Source organism: Macaca mulatta, chromosome 7 (genome assembly GCF_049350105.2).
Source record: "Macaca mulatta isolate MMU2019108-1 chromosome 7, T2T-MMU8v2.0, whole genome shotgun sequence".
Lineage (NCBI taxonomy): Eukaryota > Metazoa > Chordata > Mammalia > Primates > Cercopithecidae > Macaca > Macaca mulatta.
In genome coordinates this window covers 46,856,881-46,883,547 of record NC_133412.1, presented here as the reverse complement: position 1 = coordinate 46,883,547, position 26,667 = coordinate 46,856,881, and the positions used below count along the sequence as shown (strand labels likewise).

Sequence of the window (26,667 nt, the reverse complement as noted above, 5' to 3'; positions counted from 1 at the left end):
GTTCACGCCATTCTCCTGCCTCAGCCTCCCGAGTAGCTGGGACTACAGGCGCTGCCACCACGCCCGGCTAGTTTTTTGTATTTTTAGTAGAGACGGGGTTTCACCGTGTTAGCCAGAATGGTCTCGATCTCCTGACCTCGTGATCCGCCCGCCTCGGCCTCCCAAAGTGCTGGGATTACAGGCGTGAGCCACAGCGCCCGGCCCTACCAACATCTTAATCTTGGACTTCAAGCCTCCAGAATTGTGAGAAGAATACATTTCTGGTGTAAGCCACCCAGTCTGTGGTATTCATTACAGCAGCTCTAGCAAGCTAATACAATAGGGTCCAGATTGGAGGAAAATGCAGAATTTACACTGTATTTTCCTCTATAATGGAGACATGTTATTAATTAGGGCTCATCTGTTGCAAGTAACAGAAACTAAATCCAGCCAACTTCAGCAAACGTAAGAATTTATCTTAAGGATACAGTAGTATCTCACGGAACCTGAGAGGCATACAGCTGGCCTCAGAAGGGCATTGGATCCAGGGCCTGGAGCATTGTCAAGATTGTTTTTTCAACTCTGCTTTTCACTGTGTATCTGCTTTAGTTTTTTAATCCATCCCATTTTGAATTCCTGGCGAAAAGACTGATTGGCCAGCCAGCTTGAGTGAGGGGGATGAGCCCCTCATCTAAGTCATGCCAGAGGAGGCAGGGTCACAAGGCACACAGTGGCCGCCAGAGCCTGTGGCTATGAAGGGAAGGAGCACTCATCAGACTACCAAGTAAGTTCTCTGGAGTATGGAGGGCCCACCCCCTCTCAAGGGCAATGGGGAGATGAACATGAGATGCTCAGTGTGCTAAGGCAGAACAGCCAAAATATTAACAGTTTGGCTACAAGCAGCAAAATCAAAGCAAGAGCAGCTGGAGAGCTCATTCAGCCCAAGACTGCTTGCAACCTTATGGCCATTTCTCAACTGAAGACGGTGGAGAAGGAAAAGCTGCCAAGAATGTTGATTAGTAGCCTGTCAAAATCTGTGCACCCATCAGCTGGAAAAAGTTGATTGGTGATCAATTGTAATTCCATTATATAAATGGTGCAGAATGTTCATAATCCAAAAAATACTGTGCAATGAAACATAACATGAAGCCAGACTCTGGTCTCTGGTTTTCTCTGTTTGGGAGGTTAAATCATTATTCTCTGAGAAGGAGGTAAACATTAAATAATGCTAATTGCTCTGAAGAAGCAAGTAAAGAAAATATGTGAGGGACAAACTCTCACATAAATCTAAATAAAAAATGGTTACCCAGTCTGAATGAGCGTGGGAAAGGCCATCCTCTCACCTGGCATGGGCACCTGTTTTTGCTCAGGTTACTCTCTCCTCGCCTTCCACCTGGACTCCACCCCTGGAACACCAGTTTAGGCTCTGTCTCTTCCCTAACACCTTCCCTGAGCACACAATTTAGCATTTTATTTTTCTTAAAGTGTTTAGTATACACTGTGTTCCCCCTTGTAGGCTAAGGCTCCTTAGGATTAAAGCCCATGTATACTATTTGTTCCCACACATTGTCTGACAGGGCTTGGTATGCCTTTGATCAACTACATTTGTTGTCTTGACTTCTGGTCACGGGTTGAACAGGAAATGGTCAGAAATCTGCTTGCTGGGCTCAAATAACCTTAGAATAATTTGAGAAGCAAGAGAAATATCCAGGTATATTCTTTTTAAGATAAAAACTTTATTTTACAATTTTATAAAGCGGCTTTACATTAAGCACAAACAATCCATTTACTTTGTATAGAAACAAAATACCTTTCCATCTGCAAAAAATCAAGTTTTGCTGTATATAAAACTAACATGTGCACATTGTGCTTAAACTGCAAAGTCTGTACAGCTTTACAAAGGACTACCCTTCAGAAGGGCATCCTGTAAACACATTATTGCATATTTAACACATGGTATATAACCCACATGTACAGTGGAAGAGAAACAAGAAAAGCAACCACAAGGAGGATGAAAATAGCAGCTTTCAGTGAGAGTCTGCACTGAGAAAGGAAAAGGAGCCACGTCTGGAGAGTTGTGCTTGTGTCATTTTTGCATTTGCTTCTGTGCACTGGATGGTTCTTGGATGAAGCTTTTATGTACAGTAACTCCTAAAAGGTCAAACTTGACCTTCATCCAGAAACTTTTGGCTGGTTTTACAAATGAAGTAGCAATAGATGTAACATCAAAGTGAACTCAAGATAAGTGGAAAAACAAAAACAAAACAGAACAAACAAAAACAAACCTAATACCTATAATCTTAAAGCAAAGAAAAATTTAAAGAAACAAAATAATAAAATTTAAAAATACCCTCCCCATTCTAAGCTCAGAATAAGTAAACATTTTACATAATTTAAAACCCTAGAAAATTCTGTAGCTCTTTAGAGGCAAAAATGCAATGGATAGTGTAGGGCAGTGTTCCTCCCTGTATGCCCCCAGCTCCCCTGCGTCAGAATCACCTGAATGCTCATTACAAATGCAGACTATCAGACTTCACAGGCAGATTTACTGACTCTGGGATCTGCATTTCAATAAGCTCCCAAGTGATGCTGAGGCATTTTAAAGTTTGAGAACCACTGGTCGGTACTGACAATGCTGCTATAGGCTCAACTCCTCCTCTTAGCAAATTCTGGCATCACAAGACAAATCGAGTTGCTGTTGCAATGTGGAAGGCAGTGTAAAACCAACAGCAAGGAAATCACAACGCTATTTCTAGATCAAAAAGTCTTTCCTTCTTCAGTGGAAAAGGACAGCCACATTGTTAAGGCACGGTATTTGTCACAGAAGCAGTACCATACTGTTATCATCGAGTCTCATAATCTGAAGACCAGTATGCAAACAAAGCAGACGTATGAACCATTCTTAATAATAACAAATATGGGGAAGTAAGAAAGGTTCCCAGATTGGAGAAAGTTTATTTTGCACATCGGCACTGGGAATAAAAATTAGGGGAGACCAGATATTCTTGTTGAGACATCTAACATATATGAAATGCAAAGATCAAAAGCTAGGGGTAAGCCTAATAACTCAAAAGTGTTTTTATTGTGAGCAAAATTAAGAAGAGTGTGGTCACATCAATTGGGAGTTCAAGCTTACTTTTCTATGGTCAGTTTAATGTCTTCAGTGCAGATCTGTATCTTCTTTGCTTCTGCCCTCTTTGATGCTAACATATATATATATATGTTTTCCAGTTTCTAAGTAGTGCTTGGTAGTTTGAATTCAATTAAAATATAGTGTGTAAGCAGGTAACCTACCTGGCTCCTAAATGTGCACTTGATACAGGTCACAGATAAATGCATTGTGTTTGTCAGACTCGGTCCCCTGAAAGTGTAGGGTATCATATTTTCAAACTGTATAAGATATACTATTGATTTAGTGTACTGTCACAGCAAAATCAACATCCCTCGGTTTTATTTAATGCCTGAAGCCCTATAGCAGACACTGCCCATTGTATGGGGGCTCTGAAATCTATTTATGTGCGGTATAGGAGAATATATATACCTAAATAAAGATCTGATTACACATAAATGCAGTAACATCTCTTCTATCTAATAGCTAGAATAACTTAAAATTAAATAAAAAAAAAACCAATGATGCACAGACTCACTAGTTTGGGAAGCTGATGATCAAGAATGATCTTGGTAGGAAAAAAAAAACTTTGCTATGATTCTTGTATGTAGTATTTGATCTAATATTTTTATTTAAAGGGGGAAAAATCCTAAAAAAATAAAATATGGTGGTGGCCTTAAAGCTACTAGCTCCTTTCCAAATTTAGATTTGTAATAAGTTTCCGAAATAATGTCCCAAAAATATCTCTCTCAAAATATACAAAACTCCAAGGTATAGTCTGAAATAAAATACAAAATTCTAGATAGTGACAAAAAGAAACTGTCCCAATGGGGGTTGGGGAGGGATACACTGATTATCAAACTTTTACTGATTGTAGATCAAGTTTCAAAACAGAAACATTTTTGTAATTTCTTGTGCAGTCAACAGGTTTCATTTTAGTTGTGCTTACATTATATAACTGTGAAGCCTGAACACTGGTTGTGTTTTTAATTTACACATTTCAAGAAAACCATAATTAAATATTCACCATATACAACAAATTGAACAAATGCAACAAATACTCATTTGCTCCCAAGAAATTAATCTATAGAAATGAAACATCTTTTTAAAAAGTTGAACACAGTCTGCTATCCAGGCTACAAGTACATATTTACTGTATTACAGCACATTATTTTTTTAAAGTCTGCTTTCAACATAAATATAAATAATCACATTTTAAAAGAGCTCCATACTAAGTTTTCAGGTAAGTGCTAGACAGTTGGCCAGTAGCAACTACTTACCATTATCTTTCTCACAAAGAGTGACTAGACTATCTGCGAAACTGTATAGGGTGATGGGCAAGGCAAAGTGAAACATCTTTGTTCAGCCCATTGATTAAACATTGTGTTCTAAATGCCACCTACATGTCTAAATACCCAACCCATGGAATGCAATTATTTTAGAAGGCTGGTTTTAAGGATCACTTATCACTTTGATAGAATCCACAAAAACCTAGTACATAACCTTTTAAAATGTGCCTGTGCTCTCCTGAGACAGAGCCTGTAGTTTCTGTGTACGGCAGAGGCTGAAGTATAATTTTGGTTGTGAGCTCTAGTTGTGCTTTGCCCTGCTGCCTTTAAGGTAGCTTTTCCACCTCTTGACAAATTCTTTGAAGATCGGGGACTCATCAATGGTACTGAGTAGCTGCAACTGATTGATGTGGGTGGTATGATAGTCCCAGCGAGCCAGGTTAGGAGCGATGCCAAGCATGAAGTGACGAAGGTCATAGATGGTTCCTGAGCCAGTGTCATACAAGGGCAGCATGGCTTTAAGAGATTCCATGCCACGCTCATACAAGGACCTTGCTTCTTTTCCGAGTTTTTCCCCTGCAGTTTCTTTTAAGTCATACAGCCCAATTAAAGAATACATAAAGCCATTTAAAACAAAAGAGCTAGGTGTGGTTGGATATTCTTCATACCAGTCATGTTTATTCATAAACACAGCTTTAACTCCATGCTGCTCAGACAGAAACTTATAAGGGGCTGTTGCCCTTAAAGCTGAATTGAGGAATATATGGTCTTTTGTTAACAGATAGGCCCTGACTAATGTAGAAATGGCTTGCCCTTGCGCCATGGCAGAATACCATCCTGGCTCTAAAGACTTGAACCCTTCCCCTAACTTACGGGTCACCATAATTGGCCAGCCACCTTTCTCATCCTGGTTCCTTACTAGCCAATCACTAGCAGCAAAAAATGCAGCCATGTGGGCTGTGGTAGAGATGGTAATGTTGTCGAGGAATCCCTTACCTTTTGCAATCAACCTAACCACCTTCTTGGGCATTATTTTGGTTGGCTTGACAGCTTTTGTGTTTGAAAGACCCACTCCTTTCCTGAGGTCAGTGACCAGGTCCCTGGTAACTGTGCTCCATGAAGTTCTGGGCCCAATGCCATAGTATATATCTCTTTCTTTAAAAGCAATTAGCTGAGCATTTGAGACATAATGTATAGTGAAGAGCTGATTCTTTTCTGTGGTCTCTAGAACCACGGACACGCTTCCATTTGTCAAGAACTTGAGGTCGAATGAAATAATAAAATCTTTCGTGTTTCCCAGTTGCAAGGATACACCTTCACTGGTTTCTGCAGGGGAGAATATACCAACAGACTGGTTAGAAGAAAAGCACTTTTGTATTTGAAATCAAATTGCAATTCATCCTTGAAAACCCTGACCACACAAAATTAACCCTTAAATATTTTCAGTATCAGATCATTTGTAATTTTATTTTTTACTAAATTAACCAAAAACAAATGAAAGAATTGGTGAGTTCATGATGGCTTGTGAGCATCAGATCAAAGCTCTTACCTTTTGCCCTGTCTAGTTTATAGTAGAGGATTAAGAGTAAATGGCTAAGGTACTGTAGATCAAAACTGCCTTTTCTAAATCTAATACTAGCTGATCAGTAAAATCAATGACTATTCTAGTATACCTATTCTGCAAACAGGAAAAAAAGAAAAAGCCAAAAGCTGGCTCAGCACATAATATTGCAAGAAAGAAGCTAGAAGAAATGGTTATTATACATGAATTTTAAATTATTTAGCATTTAATATGTACTTACTATGTTCTAAGGGCTTTACATCTATTTACTCATTTAATCCCCTGAACAATTACAAGGGTAGGTGCTATTACTGTTCCTACTTTATGGATGAGGAGCTGAGACACAAGGAAGTAACTTGCCCAAGGTACAAGACTTGAACCCGGGTTGCCTGGTCTCGTTCCACAACACATTATTAATTTGATTTCGAAAATGATAGATTTGCTTTCACATACTTGCTAGAAGTGCTAACAAAATTTCTGGAAATTAAGCAATGGGCTCACGTATACAACAAAAAGTGAGAGAATGGTGGAGTGGGCAGGGTAAAGCACAGGCTTTGGAGTTTAAAAACCTCAGATTTGAATTTTTGTTCAACCACTAGCTTTGAGAAGTCTGGCAAGATGCAGTTTCTTTGAGCCTCAGTTTCTTCACATGTTAAATAGAGATAATATTACTTTGCAGGGTAATTGTGAGGATTTTTAAAAAGACAATGGAGTAGAATATAGTAATAAATGATGGTTATTTTTCCAAAGCCACTGGCTTCAGAGGCTAAAAAAATAGTTAAAGCTGTTTTATCTGACAAATTATTAAAGAGCAAATTTCTCTTGAATATTTATAGTTATTAATGATGGTTAATTCCCAGAAAGATGACTTTTTGAATACTGCTGATCTAGATCTACCAAGAAACTGAGCATATTAAAATAGCAGCAGCAGCAGCAGCAAGAATAAGAACAACAAAAATATATGTAGTACAAATTTAAAAATATTAAAGGAAAATCTTAATATCTTGATCTTTCCACAGCTTAAATGTCCAAAATGCATTCACATGTATTATCTCATTTGATACCTAATCTTCTGAAGCTGGTAGGGCAGGAATTATATTACATCTCCATTTTAGAGGTGAAGATATGTAGACTTTGCAAGGTTAAATGGTTTGCCCAATGCCAAAAGCTAATTAGTGGTAGAGCAGTGACTAGAATCCAGGTTTCCTGGACTCAGGTTCAGACTGTGAAAAAGACAAATGATATTGGAGATGGTATTCTTATAAGAATATTCAATAGAAAGCTTCTCTTAGACACAGCCATAGAAGCAGATCTCTGCTTTGCAGAATCCTTGAAAAAAATCTTTAGTGTGTCACCAGGAGCAAAGATCAGAAATGTAAACTGGGCTGGGCACAACTGGTCACACTCAGCAGTTTGGGAGGCCAAGGCAGAAGGACTGCTTGAAGTGAGGAGCTTGAGACCAGTCTGGCCAAGAAAGCAAGACCCTAACTCTACAAAAAATACAATAAAATAGCCAAGTGCAGTGGCATGTGTCTGTAGTCCTAGGTACTTGGGAGGCTAAGGTGGGAGGATTGCTTGAGCCCTGGAGTTTGAGGCTGAAGTGAGCTATGATCACACCACTCTCATTCTGGGTGACAGAACAAGACTCTGTCTCTTAAAAAAAAAAGAAAAAGGGAAAAATAAATGTGAACTGATGATAGTGTATACTTGGAGGGCATCAGTATGTTGAATTGATCATTTAACTCTTGTAACACTGGACTCTAGCAGTATGGTTATATTTGGCCCAAGGCTCTTAATTACTTCATTGGATGGAACAGACAATTCTGAAAGTTGTATCAAGAATGAGAACATCCTCATAGACTTATGCATCAAACAATGCTCTGAGTAACTTAACAGAAAAAATGATGTCAGAAGTAAACTTCTGCTTTTTTTTTGTTTGTTTGTTTGTTTTTGTTTTTTGAGACGGAGTCTCGCTCTGTCGCCCAGGCTGGAGTGCAGTGGCGCGATCTCGGCTCACTGCAAGCTCCGCCTCCTGGGTTTACGCCATTCTCCTGCCTCAGCCTCCTGAGTAGCTGGGACTACAGGCGCCCGCCACCGCGCCCGGCTAATTTTTTGTATTTTTAGTAGAGACGGGGTTTCACCGTGGTCTCGATCTCCTGACCTTGTGATCCGCCCGCCTCGGCCTCCCAAAGTGCTGGGATTACAGGCGTGAGCCACCGCGCCCAGCCAAACTTCTAATACAGTAAAAAATCCATTTTATCTGGCAAAATGTCAACATGTACTCTCTCTCTTAACTAGTATTTTTCTGCATCTATAGTAAAATGGGATCTGAAGTTCAGGACAACGTCCCTGAAACATTGTAGGATTCTGAATTGACTTATGAACCACTCAAGATTAAATTATATTCAGTGGAGCAGACTATCTTGAGTGCTACTTATTTTTTCATTCTCATCAGATGGGATTATTAACTATGACATCTATTCTGGCCAAAGTGGATAACAATGACCCATCTTTAGAAGTCCAAGTGTGAGGAAGCTGGAAGAGTACCCATTTCCTCCCAGAATTTCAGAAGCTGAAAAGAGTACCCATTTCCTCCCAGAATTTCAATTTTATTTACACAAATATAATGAAATGACATGGTTTAATCAGTCACCTTATGTCTTCATATGACAAACCAGTCCAAAGAACTCAGTAATGAACAATGTCAAGGGATGTAATCTTTTAAAAAGCCAATGTATTAATTTCCCGAAGACTGTAACACCAGCAGAGGGGGTTACTGAGTCATCCAGGAGAAGTGACAGAAGTCACAATCCTCAAATTAACCAACCAACAATTATAATCTTCACAACAATCTTACAAATCATTTAATTCCCATTTTATAGATACACAGAGGAGGTTAAATAACCTCCTGGCATCATTCAGGAGGATCTGAATGGGAGCAAATGGGATGGTGGCCACCAGTTTGGCAATGTACCAGGTAAGGTTCTGAGCTCTACTGGAAGTACTAGGCTATCTGAAGATTCCTCCTTCAAATCTAATAGAAAGTTTTGTTTTTTTATTGTTTGAAGCCCATGACCCATCCTCTCCTGACCAGTTATTCCCAGGAGTTACCGTAACTGTTTATTTTTGGTATATGTGACACATATACATGCACTTTAGGCAATAAAGGATGATCAACATTTAAGAATACTTTTGACATTGGTCTTAGCAATGATTGTTTAGATTTGACATCAAATGTACAAGCAAAAGGGGCACAAGCAAACAAGTGGGACGACATCAAACTGAAAAGCTTTTGCACAGCAAGGGAAACAATCAACAAAATGAAAAGCAACCTATAGAACAGGAGAGAATAGGTACAAGCATATATCTTGTAAGAGGCTAATATCCAAAATCTATCAGGAACTTATATAAATAGCAAAAAAAAAAATCTGATTAAAAAATAAGCAAATGATCTGAATAGGCACTTTTTCAAAGAAGATATATGAGTGGCCAAAAGGTATATAAAAAGGTGCTCAACATCATTAATCACCAAGGAAATAAATGCAAAGCAAAACCACAATGATATATCATCACCTTACACCTGTTGGGATGACTATCATCAAAAAGGGAAGAGATAAGAAGTACTGGTGACGATGTGGAGAAAGGGGAACCCTTGTGCACTTTGGGTGGGAAAGTAAATTGGCATAGTCATTAGGAAACAGAATGAAGGTTCCTCAAAAAATCAAAAATAGAACTACCAATGATCCATCAATCCCACTTCCTGGTATATACTCCAAGGAAATGAAATCAATTATCTCAAAAAGAGAGATATCTGTACTCCTGTGTTCTTTGCAGCATTATTCACAATAGCCAAGGCATGGGAGCAACCTAAGTGTCTAGTATGGATAAACAAAGAAAACATGGTGTATATGTGTGTGTGTGCATACACACACATACATATAGAATAGAATATTAGCCATAACAAAGAAGGAAATCCTGCCATTTGTGACCACATAGATGAACCCTGAAGGCATTATGCTACGTGTGACAAGTCAGAGAAAGATACTGTATGATCTCACTTATATGTGGACCCCCAAACAAATGAACTCACAGGAAAGTAGAATGGTGGTTGTTGGGCTGGGGGGTGGGAAAAATGGGGAGATGTTGATCAAAGGGTACAAACTTCAGATATAAGACGAATAAGTTCTAGGGGTCTAATGTACAGCATGGTGACTACAGTTTACTGTACTGTATGCCTGAAATGTGCTAAAATATCTCTTAAATGTTCTCACCACCACCACCACCATACAAAGAAAGGTAACTATGAGGTGATGGATGTGTTAACTAATTTAATTATGGTAATCATTTCACAATATCTGTGTATATCAAGGCATCACATTGTATACGTTTGCCAGTTATACCTCAATAAAGCTGGGGAAAAAAAGAAGAGCCTTTAAATCACTGTTTCATATCCAACAAAAACTGTTATCAATCCATTCATTTAATCAACAGATTTACTATGTAGCATGAGCAGAGGCCCTACTCAAAATCTTGAGAAACACCGAGAGAAAGAAGAATCAGGCAGAAGAAGAGAAGCTCCCAAGAAGCCTGAGCAAGAATGGCTACAGAGATAGGAGAAAGTGAGGTCATGGAAATCAAATGAAAAGTGTGCTTGAGGAAAGGGAAAGCTCATTTAATTTGATAGAGTAGGACAGGCCTAAAGTTTCAATTCATTCAATTTTAAAATTAGAAAAAGGAAAACATTACTCAACAAATAAGCAAATAAACAACAAAAATATGCTGCAGAACCTATTATATGACTCTTTACCCATATTTGATTTTATCCCCTTTCAGAAAAAAAATTCAAGGCCAAGAAAGAGAAAAAAAAAAGGCCAACAGCATTCAGCTTGTGGTCCTCCAGTATCTCACCTCACTTGGGCCTATGCTTTTATGGGACTAGAAGTGTTTCAGATTTTGGAATATTTACATATACATAAATATCCTGGGGATGGGACTGAAGTCTAAACACAAAATTCTTTTATATTTGCTTTTATGCAAAATGCTTTTATGTACAAGTTCCAATTTCCTCTTAATGGTGATTCTCTGAATTTATCTCCCATGAGGTCTATATACTCTAAAAACTCTCCTTTCTCATACCTATGCTTCAATAAAATAGTCTCACCTCTTTGATTCCCTTCCTCCACTCTGTTCTGAGCAGTAACTCCCACGTATCTCCAACTCACCTTCTCTCATACTCTTATAGTATGCAACTGGAGGTGCAGCATCCTTAGTTCAAAACTCCGAAATCTGAAATGCTCCAAAATCCAAAACTTTTTGAATGCTAACATGATGCCACAAGTGGAAAATTCCACATCTTCCCTCATGATGGGTGGCATATATTATTAAAAATATTATAAAAAGTTACCCTCAGGCTATGTGTATAGCATATGAAATATAAAAGAATTTTGTGTTTAGACTTCAGTCCCATCCCCAGGATATTTATGTATATGTAAATATTCCAAAATCTGAAACACTTCTAGTCCCAAGCATTTCAGATAAGGGATACTCAACCTGTACATGCACACACAGAATTCCATTCCCAGCTAGCACGCTTCCACCAACAGGGAGTTCCAACTTAGAATAGCTGTGTCCCACTCACAGACTGGCTGTTAGAGACAGAGTTCTCTCCTCTATATGCTTAAAATCATCTTAGGAAGTAGTTTTATCTCCAGCTACTGGCTACAGAATGAGGGGCTAAGGTGAAGATCCCTCACTTAAGATGTGGGAACCTATCTTTTGTATTACTCAGAGCACCCAAAAGTGCACAATGAAATCTGTTGCTCTAAACAGGACAGAGTTCAAAAGACTGTCCTAGAAAACCTTCTAAACACTCAAGGAGATCAAGGTGAGGGCTGCTGATTCCACCCTAATCCAGACAACCATTATTAACTGGTGCAAAAATAAGTTTCTTGAGTGCACCCAAAAGTTCTTTTGCATAGTCTAATCATTTCCTGTTGCAATAACCTCTTAGGTATCACAACCTAAATATTCTTAAACATTCAGTTGTACTTTCTCATTCAGCCAAACCTGCTGTTTACAATAAGCAAAGATGCTCTGTGTACCAGAATATCACAGAGTGCCATGGGAAAAAAGGAGTTCTAGTCACAGAACAAAAATTAAAGGTCATCTATTATTTGCACTGCATTCAGTACTCATAAATTCATTACTTAAGGCTATCTAGAATGAGTAGGTTTGTATTGTGGCTTTCAGTGTCTATAAATTACACAGTCATCAATGAAGAAGAAGAAGAGAATACAGAAGAGGTCTTATAACCTTTCCTCTCTTTTCATTTACCAACGGCAAGATTGGTGGGAGGGTGGAATAAGTTCTGTACTTGACAACATTCCCCCATAGAGAATTAGCCTGAGGTGCTAACTAAAATTATTTCATTGTCTTCTTAAGTAATGGACTCATTAATTCTCATTGATATTGATTAGTGCAGGAAAATGCATTAGATTCTAATTAATGAGACTGTCTTAGTAAAAGGGGAAATGCTGCATAAAGTTAATTTGATTTTGTAAATTATTTTATTAATGAAAATGGCTTTACATGAAGTTTGAGATAATCTACTACATTAACAAATTCCAATATGGGAAACAGGTCTCTTTGGTAATGCTATATTATCCTGAAAAAATTAAAAGCTATTGGCAAAGGGTAGGCAAAGGAAAGGATGGCTATCTCCTTAAAACCATTCTATTTACTGCAAAAGTTTAAAAATTAAACTATACTGTACTGAAATACTAAATGGAGGAACTTCTTTCCTATTGGATATAGACCCCTGGAGGCAGGTATACATTGTGCAGTAACCCGGACCTTACCATTCAATCTATGGCTTGGCTCTTTACATAGTAAATATTCCTTTTTATAACCTTGACTTTTTAGCTCTATCTTTTTTACAGATTTCACTGGGGTGACACCATTTGTTGCTTTATATATGTAACATAAAGGGTCTGCTTATGTGTTTTTTAAACCATATTAAAATTTTAAGGGAATATCAGGGTCCCATAAACCAACATAAAATTAGCAGGCACATATAACACATAACTTACCTGGTGCAATAAACTGTTTGACATTGGTGAATCTAGACTTATCAGCCACATTAGCCATAAAGCAGCCCTTTGGCACAGTCCAGTCATTAGGCTTGTTGTTTTTGTCTCTGTCTTCTGCTGTTTCATATACCTCTATGTGAGGAGGTTTCTCAGTTAGATTCTTGCTGTAATGACTTAACCCATACTGTGCAATCTGGATTGGATAGAAATAGCCTTGAGGTCCCCATTGTGTAGATAATGGCACACCTATAAAATAGAGAAACAAAATGAATAATCATATCAAGACATTTACAAGCCTATTCCTAATACCACTCCTCACTGATTTACTTCTGGGGAATCTTACAGGATTATCAGGAAGTTGTGGGCTTCCTCATAATACTGCTCTCATACTGACCAGATCTAGTACCAAATTAACCAGATGTGAAAAACAAAAATTAAGTATTCTTTCACTCTCATTCATTATTTGTTAACAAATAGTGCAATGCTGCAAATTACCTTTTAAGGACTGGTTTTTTATGTGTGTTACTCTTGCTCATGGCTATAGATGTCACGTTTCATAATCCTGTTTCATACATTCGAATTCTGCACAATTTAGATGCATATAGTTAATGTCACCACAGTTCTATTTTCAATATTAATCCTGAAATTTTCTTAAACATTTATACTTATCAAGTTACTACATACTCATCTTTCCCTCCAATGTCAAAGTGTGGTCTACTAATTAGGTATGTCATCTGATGGTTAATGTATTTGCTTAAAAAGCCAGTTGTGGCTGGGCACGGTAGCTCACGCCTGTAATCCTAGCACTTTGGGAGGCTGAGATGGGTGGATTGCCTGAGCTCAGGAGTTTGAGACCAGCTTGGGCAACACGGTGAAACCCCATCTCTACTAAAATACAAAAAGTTAGCTGGGAGTGGTGGCGGGTGCCTGTAATCCCAGCTACTTGGGAGGCTGAGACAGGAGAATCGCTTGAACCCAGGACTCGGGGGTTGCAGTGAGCCAAAGTGGCACCACTGCACTCCAGCCTGGATGATGGAGCAAGACTCTGTCTCAAAAAAAAAAAAAAAAAAAAAAAAAAAAAGCCAGCTGTGACTTGGCAATTTAAAATATAAACAGCTTGAAATTCTTTTTCATATCTTTCCTATTAAAATGTAATTCTTAAGAAGTGTTTTTTAAAACACGAATTTCGTTTGTATATTTCACCACAGATTCTTGAAATAATTCATTAATGGATTACCTTTTGTAAAGTTCTAAGCACAACTTTTAAATGTTTGGTATTAGTGTTTATCTTAGTAATTTCTTTTTTTTTCTTTTTTTTTTTTTTTGAGACGGAGTCTCGCTCTGTCACCCAGGCTGGAGTGCAGTGGCCAGATCTCAGCTCACTGCAAGCTCCGCCTCCCAGGTTTACGCCACTCTCCTGCCTCAGCCTCCCGAGTAGCTGCGACTACAGGCGCCCACCACCTCGCCCGGCTAGTTTTTTGTATTTTTTAGTGCAGACGGGGTTTCACTGTGTTAGCCAGGATGTTCTCGATCTCCTGGCCTCGTGATCCGCCTGCCTCGGCCTACCAAAGTGCTGGGATTACAGGCTTGAGCCACTGCGCCTGGCCATATCTTAGTAATTTCTTACATAGGAGCTACAAATCCTACATTTATATAATATTGTATTGCTGAATCACGTATGTATTGAGAGATAAACTACTATCTGTAGTTCTAAAATTAATAAGAATCTGATGAGCACAGCGGAGACTGGGAATCTACAGAATTTTAAGTGTTTTGTTGTATATTCAAAACAATGTTTATGGAATTAGGTAGGCTACAGATAAGCTTTTTAACATTTGTATCTTTCCTCCAAGAGGGGGATCCTCTCTGTAATTAAAATAAAAGGTAGTTTATACAACCTCATTAAAGATGACTGGTGACTACAATAATGTGCAACTAGCACAAGAACTGAGACTGATCAATGAAACCAAACAGCAGCCCAGAAACTCATTCTAGTACTCCTAAATTTAGTGTAAAGACGAATATTCCATCAAAATCAGTGGGAAAAGAGATGATTCAATACATATTGGGGAAAAACGTTTAAAATTAGGCTGTGACTTTGTACCATTTGCCAAAATATAAATCAATTTAGCAGAACTAAAGAAGTTAAATGTAAAAAAATGAAACCATAAAACTGTCAGAGAAATTAAAAGTGAAAAGCTGATCATAATGTGGTATGGCAAGTGCCTTTCTAAGCATAAAACGAAGAGGCACAAAGATCCAAAAAAACCCCATAAGTTCAATAAATGGAACTAAAAACTTCTAAAACCAACAAATCATATGTAAAATGAAAAGACAACCAAATTGAAGAAATATCTTTAACATATATATGAGTATTGCTACCCTTACTACATAAGTTCACACAAATACATTTTTTAAAAACTCCACTTACCACATGAGAAAAAGGGGTAAAGAACATGAAAATATGGCAAAAAGTATAAGAAAAAGATATCTGACCTCACTAGTTGTTAAAGAGAGAAAATTATAATATCCCTTTGTAACCAACAGACAGAAAAACAATGTTCCATGATGGCAAGAGTTGGGTGAAAATGACACCCTCATACTCTGCTACTGGAAGTAGGAGCAAGTTCCACCTTTCTGGAAAACGGCTGGCAAAAGAGTACAAAGGTTTGGCAGGTTATTTGACATTGCAGTTAATTATATTCTCAGAATAGGAATACACTACAATGAGAATAAAATTAAAATAGCAAATAAAAATTAACAATGAAAATCTGCAACATTTATAATAGCAAAGAAATGGAAATGTAGTTACCCTTTGTGCTACCAAATACCAGATTTCATTCACTCGATCTTAATTTATTATACATTTAAAAATAACTAAAAGAATATTACTGGATTGTTTGTAACACAAATAAAGGATAAATGTTTGAGGTGATGGATATGCCATTAACCTTGATGTGATTATTATTCTACATTGCATGCCTATATAAAAATATCTAATATACCCCATAAATACATACACCTACTATGTACCCACAAAAATTAAAAATAAAACATTAATTAAAAAACATAAGGGCCGGGCGTGGTGGCTCATGCCTGTAATCCCAGCACTTTGGGAGGCCGAGGCAGGCGGATCACGAGGTCAGGAGATAGAGACCATCCTGGCTAACACGGTGAAATCCTGTCTCTACTAAAAATACAAAAAATTAGCTCAGCATGGTAGCAGGTGCCTGTAGTCCCAGCTACTTGGGAGGCTGAGGCAGGAGAATGGCGTGAACCCAGGAGGCGGAGCTTGCAGTGAGCCGAGATCGCGCCACTGCATTCCAGCCTGGGCAACAGACCGAGACTCCATCTCAAAAAAAAAAGAACCATAAAAAACCTGGGAATGACCTAAGTGTACAACTAAAGAGCGGGTCTCATACATTACATATATCATGGCATGTCTTGACTACAAATACTAGTTATTAAAATGTTCAATAAATATTCAGTGAGAGGAAATAGTCATGTTAAGTAGAAAATAACAGAATAAAAACTGACCATACAGTATGATCTGAATTTTTTTAAAAGATGCATTTCTAGTATGCAGCCATAAAAAGAAAGAAATCACGTTCTTTGTAGAAATATGGACGGAGCTAGGGGCCATTATCCTTAGCAAACCAATGCAGGAACAGAAAACTAAATACTGTGTGGTTCTCACTTCTAAGTGGGAGCTAAATGATGAAAGCACATGGACACATAGAGGGGAACAACACATACTGGGGCCTACTGGAGGGTGGAGGGTAGGTGGTGGGTGAGGATCAGAAAAATAACTGATGGGTTCTAGGCTTAATACCTAGGTGACAAAATAATCTGTAAAACAAATCTCCATGACATGAGGTTACCTATATAACAAAGCTGCACATGTGCCCCTGAACTTAAAAGTTAAAAACAAAATAAAATAAAATAAAAAATATATTTCTACAACAACAAAAAGATTGGGGGAAAAAGTCAAAATATTAATGGTGGTCATGGGTACTTTTTACTTTTTTATTTTAGAATTTAGGCATCTATTAATTTTATGCGTTTAAAAAATTGCCAGAAAAAAAGGTTTGACTCTGAATATCTTTGAAATCTCTATTACTGTCCTGAATCACTGTATAGTAAATGTCATTATGATTATGCTAAAATACATGTCTAAGTACAAAGCCCTCCAGAGAAAATACAAAAATAATAATAATTATATTGAGGTGGTAAAAATGTAGGTGAATCTGGTCGCTTCTCTCTTCTAAACATTTGGTAAGGATATTGACCAGGCACGGTGCCTCATGTCTGTAATTCCAGCACTTTGGGAGCCTAAGGCAGGAGGACTGCTTGAGTCCAGGAATTTGAGATAAGCCTGGACAACACAGTGAGACACTGTCTTTACAAAAAATAAATTAAAAAGAATTAGCTGGGCATGGTGGAGCCTGGTAGATCGAGACTGCAGTGAGCCATGACAGTGTCACTACACTCCAGGCCTGGGTGACAGAGTGAGATGCTGTCTCAAAAGAAGAGAAAAAGATATTATAAAAAATTATATAAGTAGTAAAAACAAAGGAAAAAACTCCTGCATCAGATATGTAAATTCCAATTTCCAACTTGATGAATAAATACACCATTAACTTCACAGACATGGGTGGGCTATAATCCTTTGGTCTGTAGGAGTCCGAAAACATCCACACGGTCACCAAGTGAGCACAAACTTCTTTTCAGAGCAAAAAAATATATATTAAGTTTAGTTAAAAGCTTATTTCAATAAAGATTTTAAAATATTAAGATCTTAAAATCACTTTATAACAAAATGAGGAAAGTAAATCCCAAACCAAGAAATCTCAAAACATATTAAGCCCTTTCCTCTGTTGTGATATACTTTAAAGTGATATACTTTAAAGTCAAATTCAATTTGGGTTTCTGGTTTGAAAAGCAAATTCCAAAGCATATTAATTGTATCCACAAGGAACTCTTACTGCCCCAGGTTTTAAAGACAATGAAAAACAGTATGTAATAGACTAGGAGTTCAGTGTAAGTCCAGAGAAAAAGCATCTACATATTGTCTTGTTCTGAAGACTTGAAACCTCCTTCCAGAGATGACACTTGATTAATTAGGTAACCAGACTGCACTGGTATATTGATGGGTCCACCGGATGGTTTCCTTTTCCCATCTCTCATAGGATTCTAGCTATATATTTTAATGCAAAATTCTGGAGAAGCAGTGCCTTTACCTTACTGGTGAGAATTTTAGATTCAGAGTTAGGTTAATAAAATAATTTTATTTGCCCAGGTATGGTCTTACGGCAGCCCTTAAGTCATAGTATCTAGAAAGCTGCCCTAGGTTCAGACTTAACCTGTTCCTCCCTGCTAAATTAGAGTGATGAAAGGTCTTTTGATAGTAAGCTACGTACTTGATGTATAATTAACAACATTTTCTTATTCTTCAACACAGTCATGCTTGAAAAATGCAAGTGAAGCAGACAGATACCAACCTTCAACCCCACTTATGCACTTGACTCTGTCTCGGACTTCCACATTGTAGCCTTCAAAAGACATAAACACACCATCGGGGTGATAGGGGGCTCTCTGTGCATAGACTTTGGAATAGCTATGAGAGAATTCAAACCGATCATAGCCATCATACTGAACCACCTTTCCATAAACATCAAAATATTTCTCAACCCAAGTGAATGGAAGAAAGACTTCGTTCCCCTCTCGTCTCCCTTTAATTGTGTGTTCATCATTTATGAGACAGTCAATTTCTTCATATTTGAGCCCTAACACCTTACTTCCCACATTGCTATTGAAGCCCCCAACAACAGGGGGAGCTTTCTGCTGTTCCTGAGGGAATGCTTCCTCAGACTGTTGTTTGGCCACGTGGTTCATATAGTTGTTACTCTCAGATGCTGCTGCTCTTTTTTCTAATCCATCCACTCTGAAGCCACTACTCAAACGCCGTGGAAACTGGATTGCTTTGTCACTGGAACACTTATTCCACAAAAGTACTGTGACCAAAGTGAAGAGTGCGCAGATAATAATCAAAGTCTTATAGTTGACCCGAGCTGCCAAGCAACGCATATTCAGACCATACCTATGGAGGCAAGAAGAAAAAAAATCATGCAAAGATGTACTACCAGCATTTCAAAGGATAAAGTTGTCTTTGCTTTTTTTTTTTTTTTTTTTTTAAATGTTGAAACAACTGTATTAGGACCATTTTGGATCAGATTTAAAATTGCAAACTGAAACTTTTCAGCACAAAAAAAAGGTAAGAGGTGTTTCCTCCTTTTGGTGAAATCCTTAGAATAGCTATGCTTCTAAATCCTTAGAATAGCATAAGCTTCTAAAGCAGAGATGTTCAAACTTTCTTAGTTTGTGGCTCCCTTGATATCTCAGTAATTTTTCACAATGCCCCCTAGGCCAAAAGAAATACCTAAATCAGTTTGAGTATCCTGTACTGTACCCAAAATGCTTGGGACCAGAGGGTTTTGGATTTTGGATTTTTCTCAGATTTGGGAATATGTGTATTACACTTAACAGTTCAGCACCCCAGATCTAAAATCTGAAACGCTTCACTGAGTATTTCTTTAGAACATCACATTGATGCTCAAAAAGTTTTTGATTTTGAACCATTTTGTATTTTGGATTTCTGAACTTGGGATGCTCAACATGTAGTTTCATTTATTAAATAGTTAGGGCCAAATAACTACTTATATACAAGTATTTATGTCCTAACACTTTAGTAGCTGTCTGAAAAAACACAGTAGACCTTTTCAAGGTAAACACCAACATCCATGTTGCTAAATCCAACAACGAATTTTTAGTGCTCATCCTACCTGACCTCCTAACAGCATAAAACAGTCAATGGCTCTTTCCTTCTTGAAACATTTTCTTCCCATGGTTTCTAGGGTACCATTCTCTTTTGATTCTCCTAAAATCCCACTGGTTGTTCTTCTCTTCTTTGAGTCTTCCTTTTCATCTCCCTAATTGTTAAATGTTAGAGTACCTTAGGGTCCCAGTCTTTTGCCTTCTTTATCTCTATTCACTTTGATCTCACCCAACCTCATGCCTTTAAATACAAGGCTGACTATCCCCAAATTATCTCACCAGGCCATGCCCTTCTTCAGAGCTGCAGATACATATATGCAAATACATATATCTTTATTTGGAGGTCAAATAAATTTCTGAAATAACATCCAAAACTTAACTTCCAATCTTTTCCTCAATCTGTTCCTCCCTTCCTACTGCTCAGACTAAAAATCTTGACCCTTTCTTATTCACTCAATATACCATAAGTCAGGAAATTCTCTTGGCTCTACCTTCGAATTATACCCAGAATCTGATGTCTTTTCACCAACTACATTGTTACTACCATGTCAGAACCACTGCCATCTTTCACCTGGAACACAGCAGTGATATTCAAACTGGTCTCTCCTTCTACCCTTACCCTACTACTCCACCCTTAAGTCTGTTCTCAACACAGCAGTCAGAATGATGCTCTTAAATTTAAGACAGATCATGTCATTCCAGTCCTGATGGAAGGAAAATGTGACGCTGTTGCTTCTTCTGGCCATATGGTGTATGAGCCTGTTGTGATTGCAATGCAAGTAGTCCTGGGTTACTTTTTACTGGGATGAATGGGAAATATGGGAAATTATGGATAGTTATAGTATAATGTATGATACATTTCAGCCTGCTGAGAGTAAAGGGAGTAGTTTACTGCCGTTTGCCACAGTAGCTCTGTAATTTATTGTATGGTGTGAATCAACAACTAATTTTATTGTTTTGAATCCCCCCTTCTCATTTTCCCCTCAACCCTTTTAGCAGCAATGATGTATTAAAAACAAATTAAATGCTAAATTTCCGTTTCTCAAGAAGTTGATGGTGAATATGTAATTCATTCATTTCTTTTACTTCCAATGGAAGGCAAACTTTGCACCCTTCAGTGTCTGAAAACAAGTGTATTCTGCTCTCACCCTTGATTAATAGTGTGGCAAGTTGTAGAATCCATGGTTGCATATTACTTTCTCTCTACATGTTGTAGGCAATACTTTACTGTCTTAAATCATTAAGAGTTATTCATAAGCAGTTTGATTTAGTCTCTTGTTACTATGCATGTGATTTCTTTGTGGATCTTTGTTTATCCTGGAATTCTCACAGTACCATATTTGATTCTCTATTTCAGTGCTTGGTGTGCCCTTTCAATGTAAAAACTTGTGTCCTCCTATTCTTGTTTAATGGATACAGTATCTCCTTAGATCTCTGAATATATTAGATGATTTATTCTTCTTTTTTAAAAATAAAGTTCTTTCTTACTAGTTTTACTTTTTCCACTGGCCATTTTCCTGGTTATTTAGTCTTTCATGCCATTAGTTTTTCCCACCATGCCTGGTGATCTTCGGTTACTCATTCACATTTAAGAGAGAATGACTCATTAGCCAACATAGATTTCCTGTGTTATTTTGAAGATAGTCTGATTTTGGCTAGATTGTTCCCCTGGAGGGGATAAAAAGAGGGAGCTCTGTGTGGGCTGGACATAAGCTGACTGGCAGTGTTCCCACAGGGTGAGTGGGTGGGGAGCCAGCAGACCTTTCAAATGCCAGAAAGAAGATGGTGTTTTCTCTTTTGCTACACGAACACAGCACACACTTTAGAAGCCTTCATCTTTCTCATGCTCTCTAAAGAAAATCTGCCTCGTGTTTGCCTGGGATTCTTGCCAGCTATCTGTATTCAAGTGCAGGGGTGAAAGAGGTATGAGGAGGGGAGAAGAAGGTATAGTTGGGCCTACTGGTACTCAATTAGAGATCTGGAAATCTGTTCAACTATCATCCTTGGGTAGTCCTCCAATTTACTGTTACTGGCTTCTTCATTTCTCATTTTTAGACATTTTATTTTGGTGGGGCATCAGAAGGGAAAGGAGGTGAATACAGATTTTAAGAACTGGAAACCAATAATACATTTTTAACCCTATTAACTGAGAATAATTCATTTCATCATCTGCATTATTACTATGAGAAACCAAAGTGTGTAACAAGCAAAACTTTAGAAGTCATATAAATTGAGAATTTCCGTATATTGTAGTGGAGGCAAACTGATAACACTAAATGGCGTTTTGTTTTGCTTTTTAAATCCTTTATTAAAAACACTTATATGTCAACAGCTGACTACTCTGTCATCTATGCCTTACATTTTGACCAATTAATATAGAAATATAAAGCTTTTTATCCTATCTTTGAGAAGTGCCCTTCCTCTACTACTCAAATGCCTGTAACCCTGCCTATGGAACAAGGCTACTGATATAGTTTGGGTATTTGTCCCCACCCAAATCTCATGTTGAAATGTAATCTCCAGTCTTGGAGGTGGGATCTAGGGGGAGGTGTTTGGATCATGGGGGTGCATCCCTGTTGAATGGCTTAGTGCCATCCCCTTGGTGATGAATGAGTTTGTGTGAGATCTGCTTGCTTAAAAGTATGTGGCACCTTGCCACACTCCCTTGGCTCCTGCCCTGGCCATGTGGCCTGCTTGCTCCTGCTTTGCCTTCTGCCATGAGTAAAAGCTCCCTGAGGCCTCCCCAGAAGCTGAGAGGATGCTGGCACCATGTTTGTATAGCCTGCAGAATTGTGAGCCAATTAAACCTCTTTTTTTTTTTTAAATAAATTACCCAATCTCAGGTATTCCTTTATAGCAATACAAGAACAGACTAACACAGCTACCAATATGATGAAGCACATGATGGGAAAGTAAAGAAAAATCAAATTTAAAAACTTCCAATAATCTTTATGTCCAGGTTTTATTGTCTGATGCCATTTGTTACTAAAGACAATCAGGGCTTCTTAAAGAAATGAGTAATTCCAGGTCTAGGGATGGGACACCTTGCCGCACCAGAAAACAAACTTTCAACTACCAATGAGATAAAAATCAAGGGTGTCAAAAAAGCAGCAGGAGAAAGATAAAACAAAATTAGAAAATTATTGCTAATTGCTAAAACTGAGAGTGATAGATACATTGGAAGTTCAGTATACCACTCCCTATATACTTTTGTGTTTAAACATTTCCATAAATATGTAACGTCATGGAAAAAAGACACAGGAATCAGTCTAAAAGGTCCTCTTCCCTATTAGTCAAATGTGTAAGAATTATGATTGAAGTATACTGAAACACAATGACGCAATAAAAATCCATGAATCTGCAATAATATTTAAACGGAGAAAGCCAGCAAAAAACTCTCTGAGCTGATAAATATTGGCAACTGAGTGAAAAAAATTATTTACTTGTCTTTGCAGGAGCAACCATATTTCAGAACAAATCAATAACCCTAGTAAATAAAATACTCTATTGTACAAAAGGCTATCCAATAAGAAGTAAATTTTTTTTTTTAAAAATCAGAAAATTAGCATTATGTAATCCCTCATGAAATTACAGATTCAGGCAAGTGTTAAATGCAGGTATATGTTTGCCAGGACCTAGAGATTCACACTGTGCAAAGTAATACCAAATACATTATTTTCTAGTTGAAAGAAGAAAAAGATTAAACTTGACAGTGAAAGGATCAGATAGTCATACCCTAATTCAGTGGTCAACTTCGGTCTCCTTAATTGTGACCCATCCAGAAGCTTTCTCCTGATAAGTCATAATAAGAAATATATCACTTACCACATATTCCAGCCCAAAATGTTTCACTTGGATCTCTCAGGACATAAAATTTAATCTCTGGTTAACAGGAAATACAAGGGATAGAGGAACAAGTTAAAGGAGGAAGCAACCAGACACATCTGGAAGGTGAGACATCCTGCAGGACAGCTGGTCCTGTCTCCTCAATTCAATTAGTGATATGAAAAGAAAAAAGGTTTTTTTTTTTAAAGAGACTTAGGGACATAACAACCAGATGTGAAACTTGGTTCTACACTGGGAAATTCAACAATGGACTTGATAAAATGGAAAGATACTGAAATGAAGATTGTTAACTGAAAAGAACAGGTTACAAAACAGCACATTTAGTATGATCTTATTTTAAGTAAACAATGCATATATAGGTCTTTATTTTCTAATTTTCCATGATCACCCTTACTGTTTGTTTTTTTTTTAACTATAAAAAATGGCACGTGCTTGCAGTCCCAGCTACTTGGGACTGGGGTAGGAGGATCACTTGAGCCCAGGAGTTCTGGGCTATTGGGTGCTATATTAAGTCGGGTGTCCACATTAAGTCTGGCATCAGTCTGATGACCTCCTGGGAGTAGAGGACCACCAAGTTGCCTAAGGAGGGATGAACCAGCCCAGGCAGGAAATGGATCTGATGATCAGTCATGGAATTGCGCCTGTGAACAGCCACTGTATTCCAGCCTGGGCAACACAGCGAGATCCTGTCTCTTAAAAAAATAATGAAAAACTAAGAAGGGCAAGGTCAATTTTGTTAAAATACTGAAAGAAAAAAATGTAAGTCAGTTAAAAAATTTGTAGAAAACTTTAGCTTTCGAATGGGCACGGGCTTTTTTCAGGGGGGTGAGGATAATAAGGGAGAAAGGAAGATGAAGAGAAGGAAATCTCTGAGTGTTGACGTATAGCATTAACTAAAAAATAGGCTCATCTAAAGAGAAACTCAGTAATTTCATTATCATGTTGCCAAATTATAGAAAACTGACACAGATACTCAGATTTCAAGAAGTAGATTGCACTGACATTCTGCTAGGTATAAATGCTGGTAACTTTGAGTGGTGAAATGCTCCTACTTATTTTGAAGCTTTTGCCACATCTACAAAATAGATTGATGTTTTAGGTAAAATAAACAAATGAAAAACTCATAAATAAAAAAAATCTTGAAACCTCACCTACTGCTGACCCTAAAGATTTATTTCATTAGAAATAGAATCCAGTAAAAATCAGGTCTTATAATGCTGAGGATCTAAAACAGAAAATATCATGCAGTAAGCATCATAAAGAAACTGTGGAAAAACTTCTTTGTAGAAATAGTTAAAAATTAGGGAAAGTAAAATGTAACTTTTAGGGTTTTTTCTGGAAAGCAAATTGTTCTATTCTAAAGCCATTTGCAATTCAAAGACCTTTTCTGTGATACTTTACTTTTCAGATTTATTTTCCTAGTTACTTCAAGTAACTATTAGAGTAATTCACTGAGTATCAGGAACTATGGATCTCATCATGAGCTTTCAAAATATGAAGGTTATATTTCAGTAAAGAACAACCTTTCAATGGGTTTTTAAAAAATATTCACTTACATTGTTATTGGCTTTTTTTCCTCTGAATAATGCAGGCCAAGGTTTCCCTGCTTATTATTTCTCTTACTTACTTACGTATCTATTTATGTTTCCTATAATTCCTTGACTGAGAAGAATGCTTACTCTGATTTAAAAAAATAATTTATTGATACTAAGTAGACAAAATAGTAATTGCTCAACAAATAATCAAACTCACTGACTGGTTTGATCAATATTTGTTCAGCAGCTACTATGTGGCAGGTAAGGCATTATCCGTGTCTCTAAAGGACGGATTAGCAGGCATAAAAAATAATAATGCTAAGATTTAAGAACTGTAAAAAAAAGTTATGTAGACTATGCTATAAAACACCTTAACCTTTTAAGGTGTTAAGAAAAGTTTCCAGGTAGAATGAATTGAAGATTGACAGTTAAGCATGCTCCCAAGTCAGGGTATTTGCACTTGTCATTCCCCATGCCTAGCACTCTATTTCCCCAGATATCCATTTGGATGGCTCTCTCACTTCATTCAGGTCACTGCTTAAATGCCACTGTATTAGAAAGGGCTTCCCTGGCCACCTTATCTAAAATACCAGTTCTTACCCCATCATTCTCCAGGTCCTTACTCAGTTTTATTTTTCTTTATAGCATTTATCACCATTTGACGTATTACACATTTAAATTATTCATCCCCAATCCACTAGAATGTAAGTTCCATGAGGGCTGGGGTTTTGCTTCTCCTGGTCACTGTTTTATCCCTAATATTTAGAAATGTGCCTAGCTTGGCTCATGCCTGTAATCCTAGCACTTTGGGAGGCTAAGGTGGGAGGATCACTTGACAAGGTCAGGAGTTTGAGACCAGCCTAGTCAACATGGTGAAACCCCATCTCTACTAAAAATACAAAAAAATTAGCTGGGCGTGGTGGCACTCACCTGTTTTCCCAGCTACTTGGGAGGCTGAGGCAGGAGAATTGCTTGAACTCGAGAGGCAGAGGTTGCAGTGAGCTGAGATTGCCATTGCACTCCAGCCTGGGCGACAGAATGAGACTGTCTCGGAGGGGGAAAAAAAGTGTGCCTAGCTCACAGTAGACATTCATTAAAGGTTTGTTGAATAAATGAACATTGTTAAATATTCTTTCCTCTCCGTTGCTTCTTCCTTTCCTTCCTGTCTTGAAAGGAAGGAAGCAAGCAAGCAAGCAAGCAAGCAAGAACTTGGCCTATATGATTAAAAAAAACAAAAAACAGACATTTGAACCAGACAACTTTGTTTTCTTTCCAATATTTGGGTATTTAGAAATTGTAATCCAAATCAAAATGAACATAAGTGACATAACAGAATATGGATTGTGATGCTGTATATTGGCCAACTTTAAAACAGATTTATAATTTAATTACTGCTGTTAGTAATGTTCCATCTGTTTACTGCTTA

General features: G+C 37.6%; 1 protein-coding gene across 6 annotated transcripts in view; it reads right to left on the bottom strand.

The window, feature by feature from the left end:
• Positions 1 to 1,698: 1,698 nt before the first annotated feature.
• The window catches only part of GLCE (glucuronic acid epimerase), a 121,785-nt gene continuing 96,816 nt past the window's right edge, over positions 1,699 to 26,667 (bottom strand). For 3 of the 6 annotated variants that reach the window (XM_077937741.1, XM_077937744.1, XM_077937743.1), the window contains 3 exons: positions 18,528 to 19,126; positions 13,027 to 13,272; positions 1,699 to 5,703 (listed from right to left, as the gene is read on the bottom strand). In XM_077937741.1, the coding sequence (XP_077793867.1) occupies positions 4,679 to 5,703; positions 13,027 to 13,272; positions 18,528 to 19,126 (1,870 nt within the window). In that variant the 3' untranslated portion in view covers positions 1,699 to 4,678. 6 annotated transcript variants of the gene reach the window in all.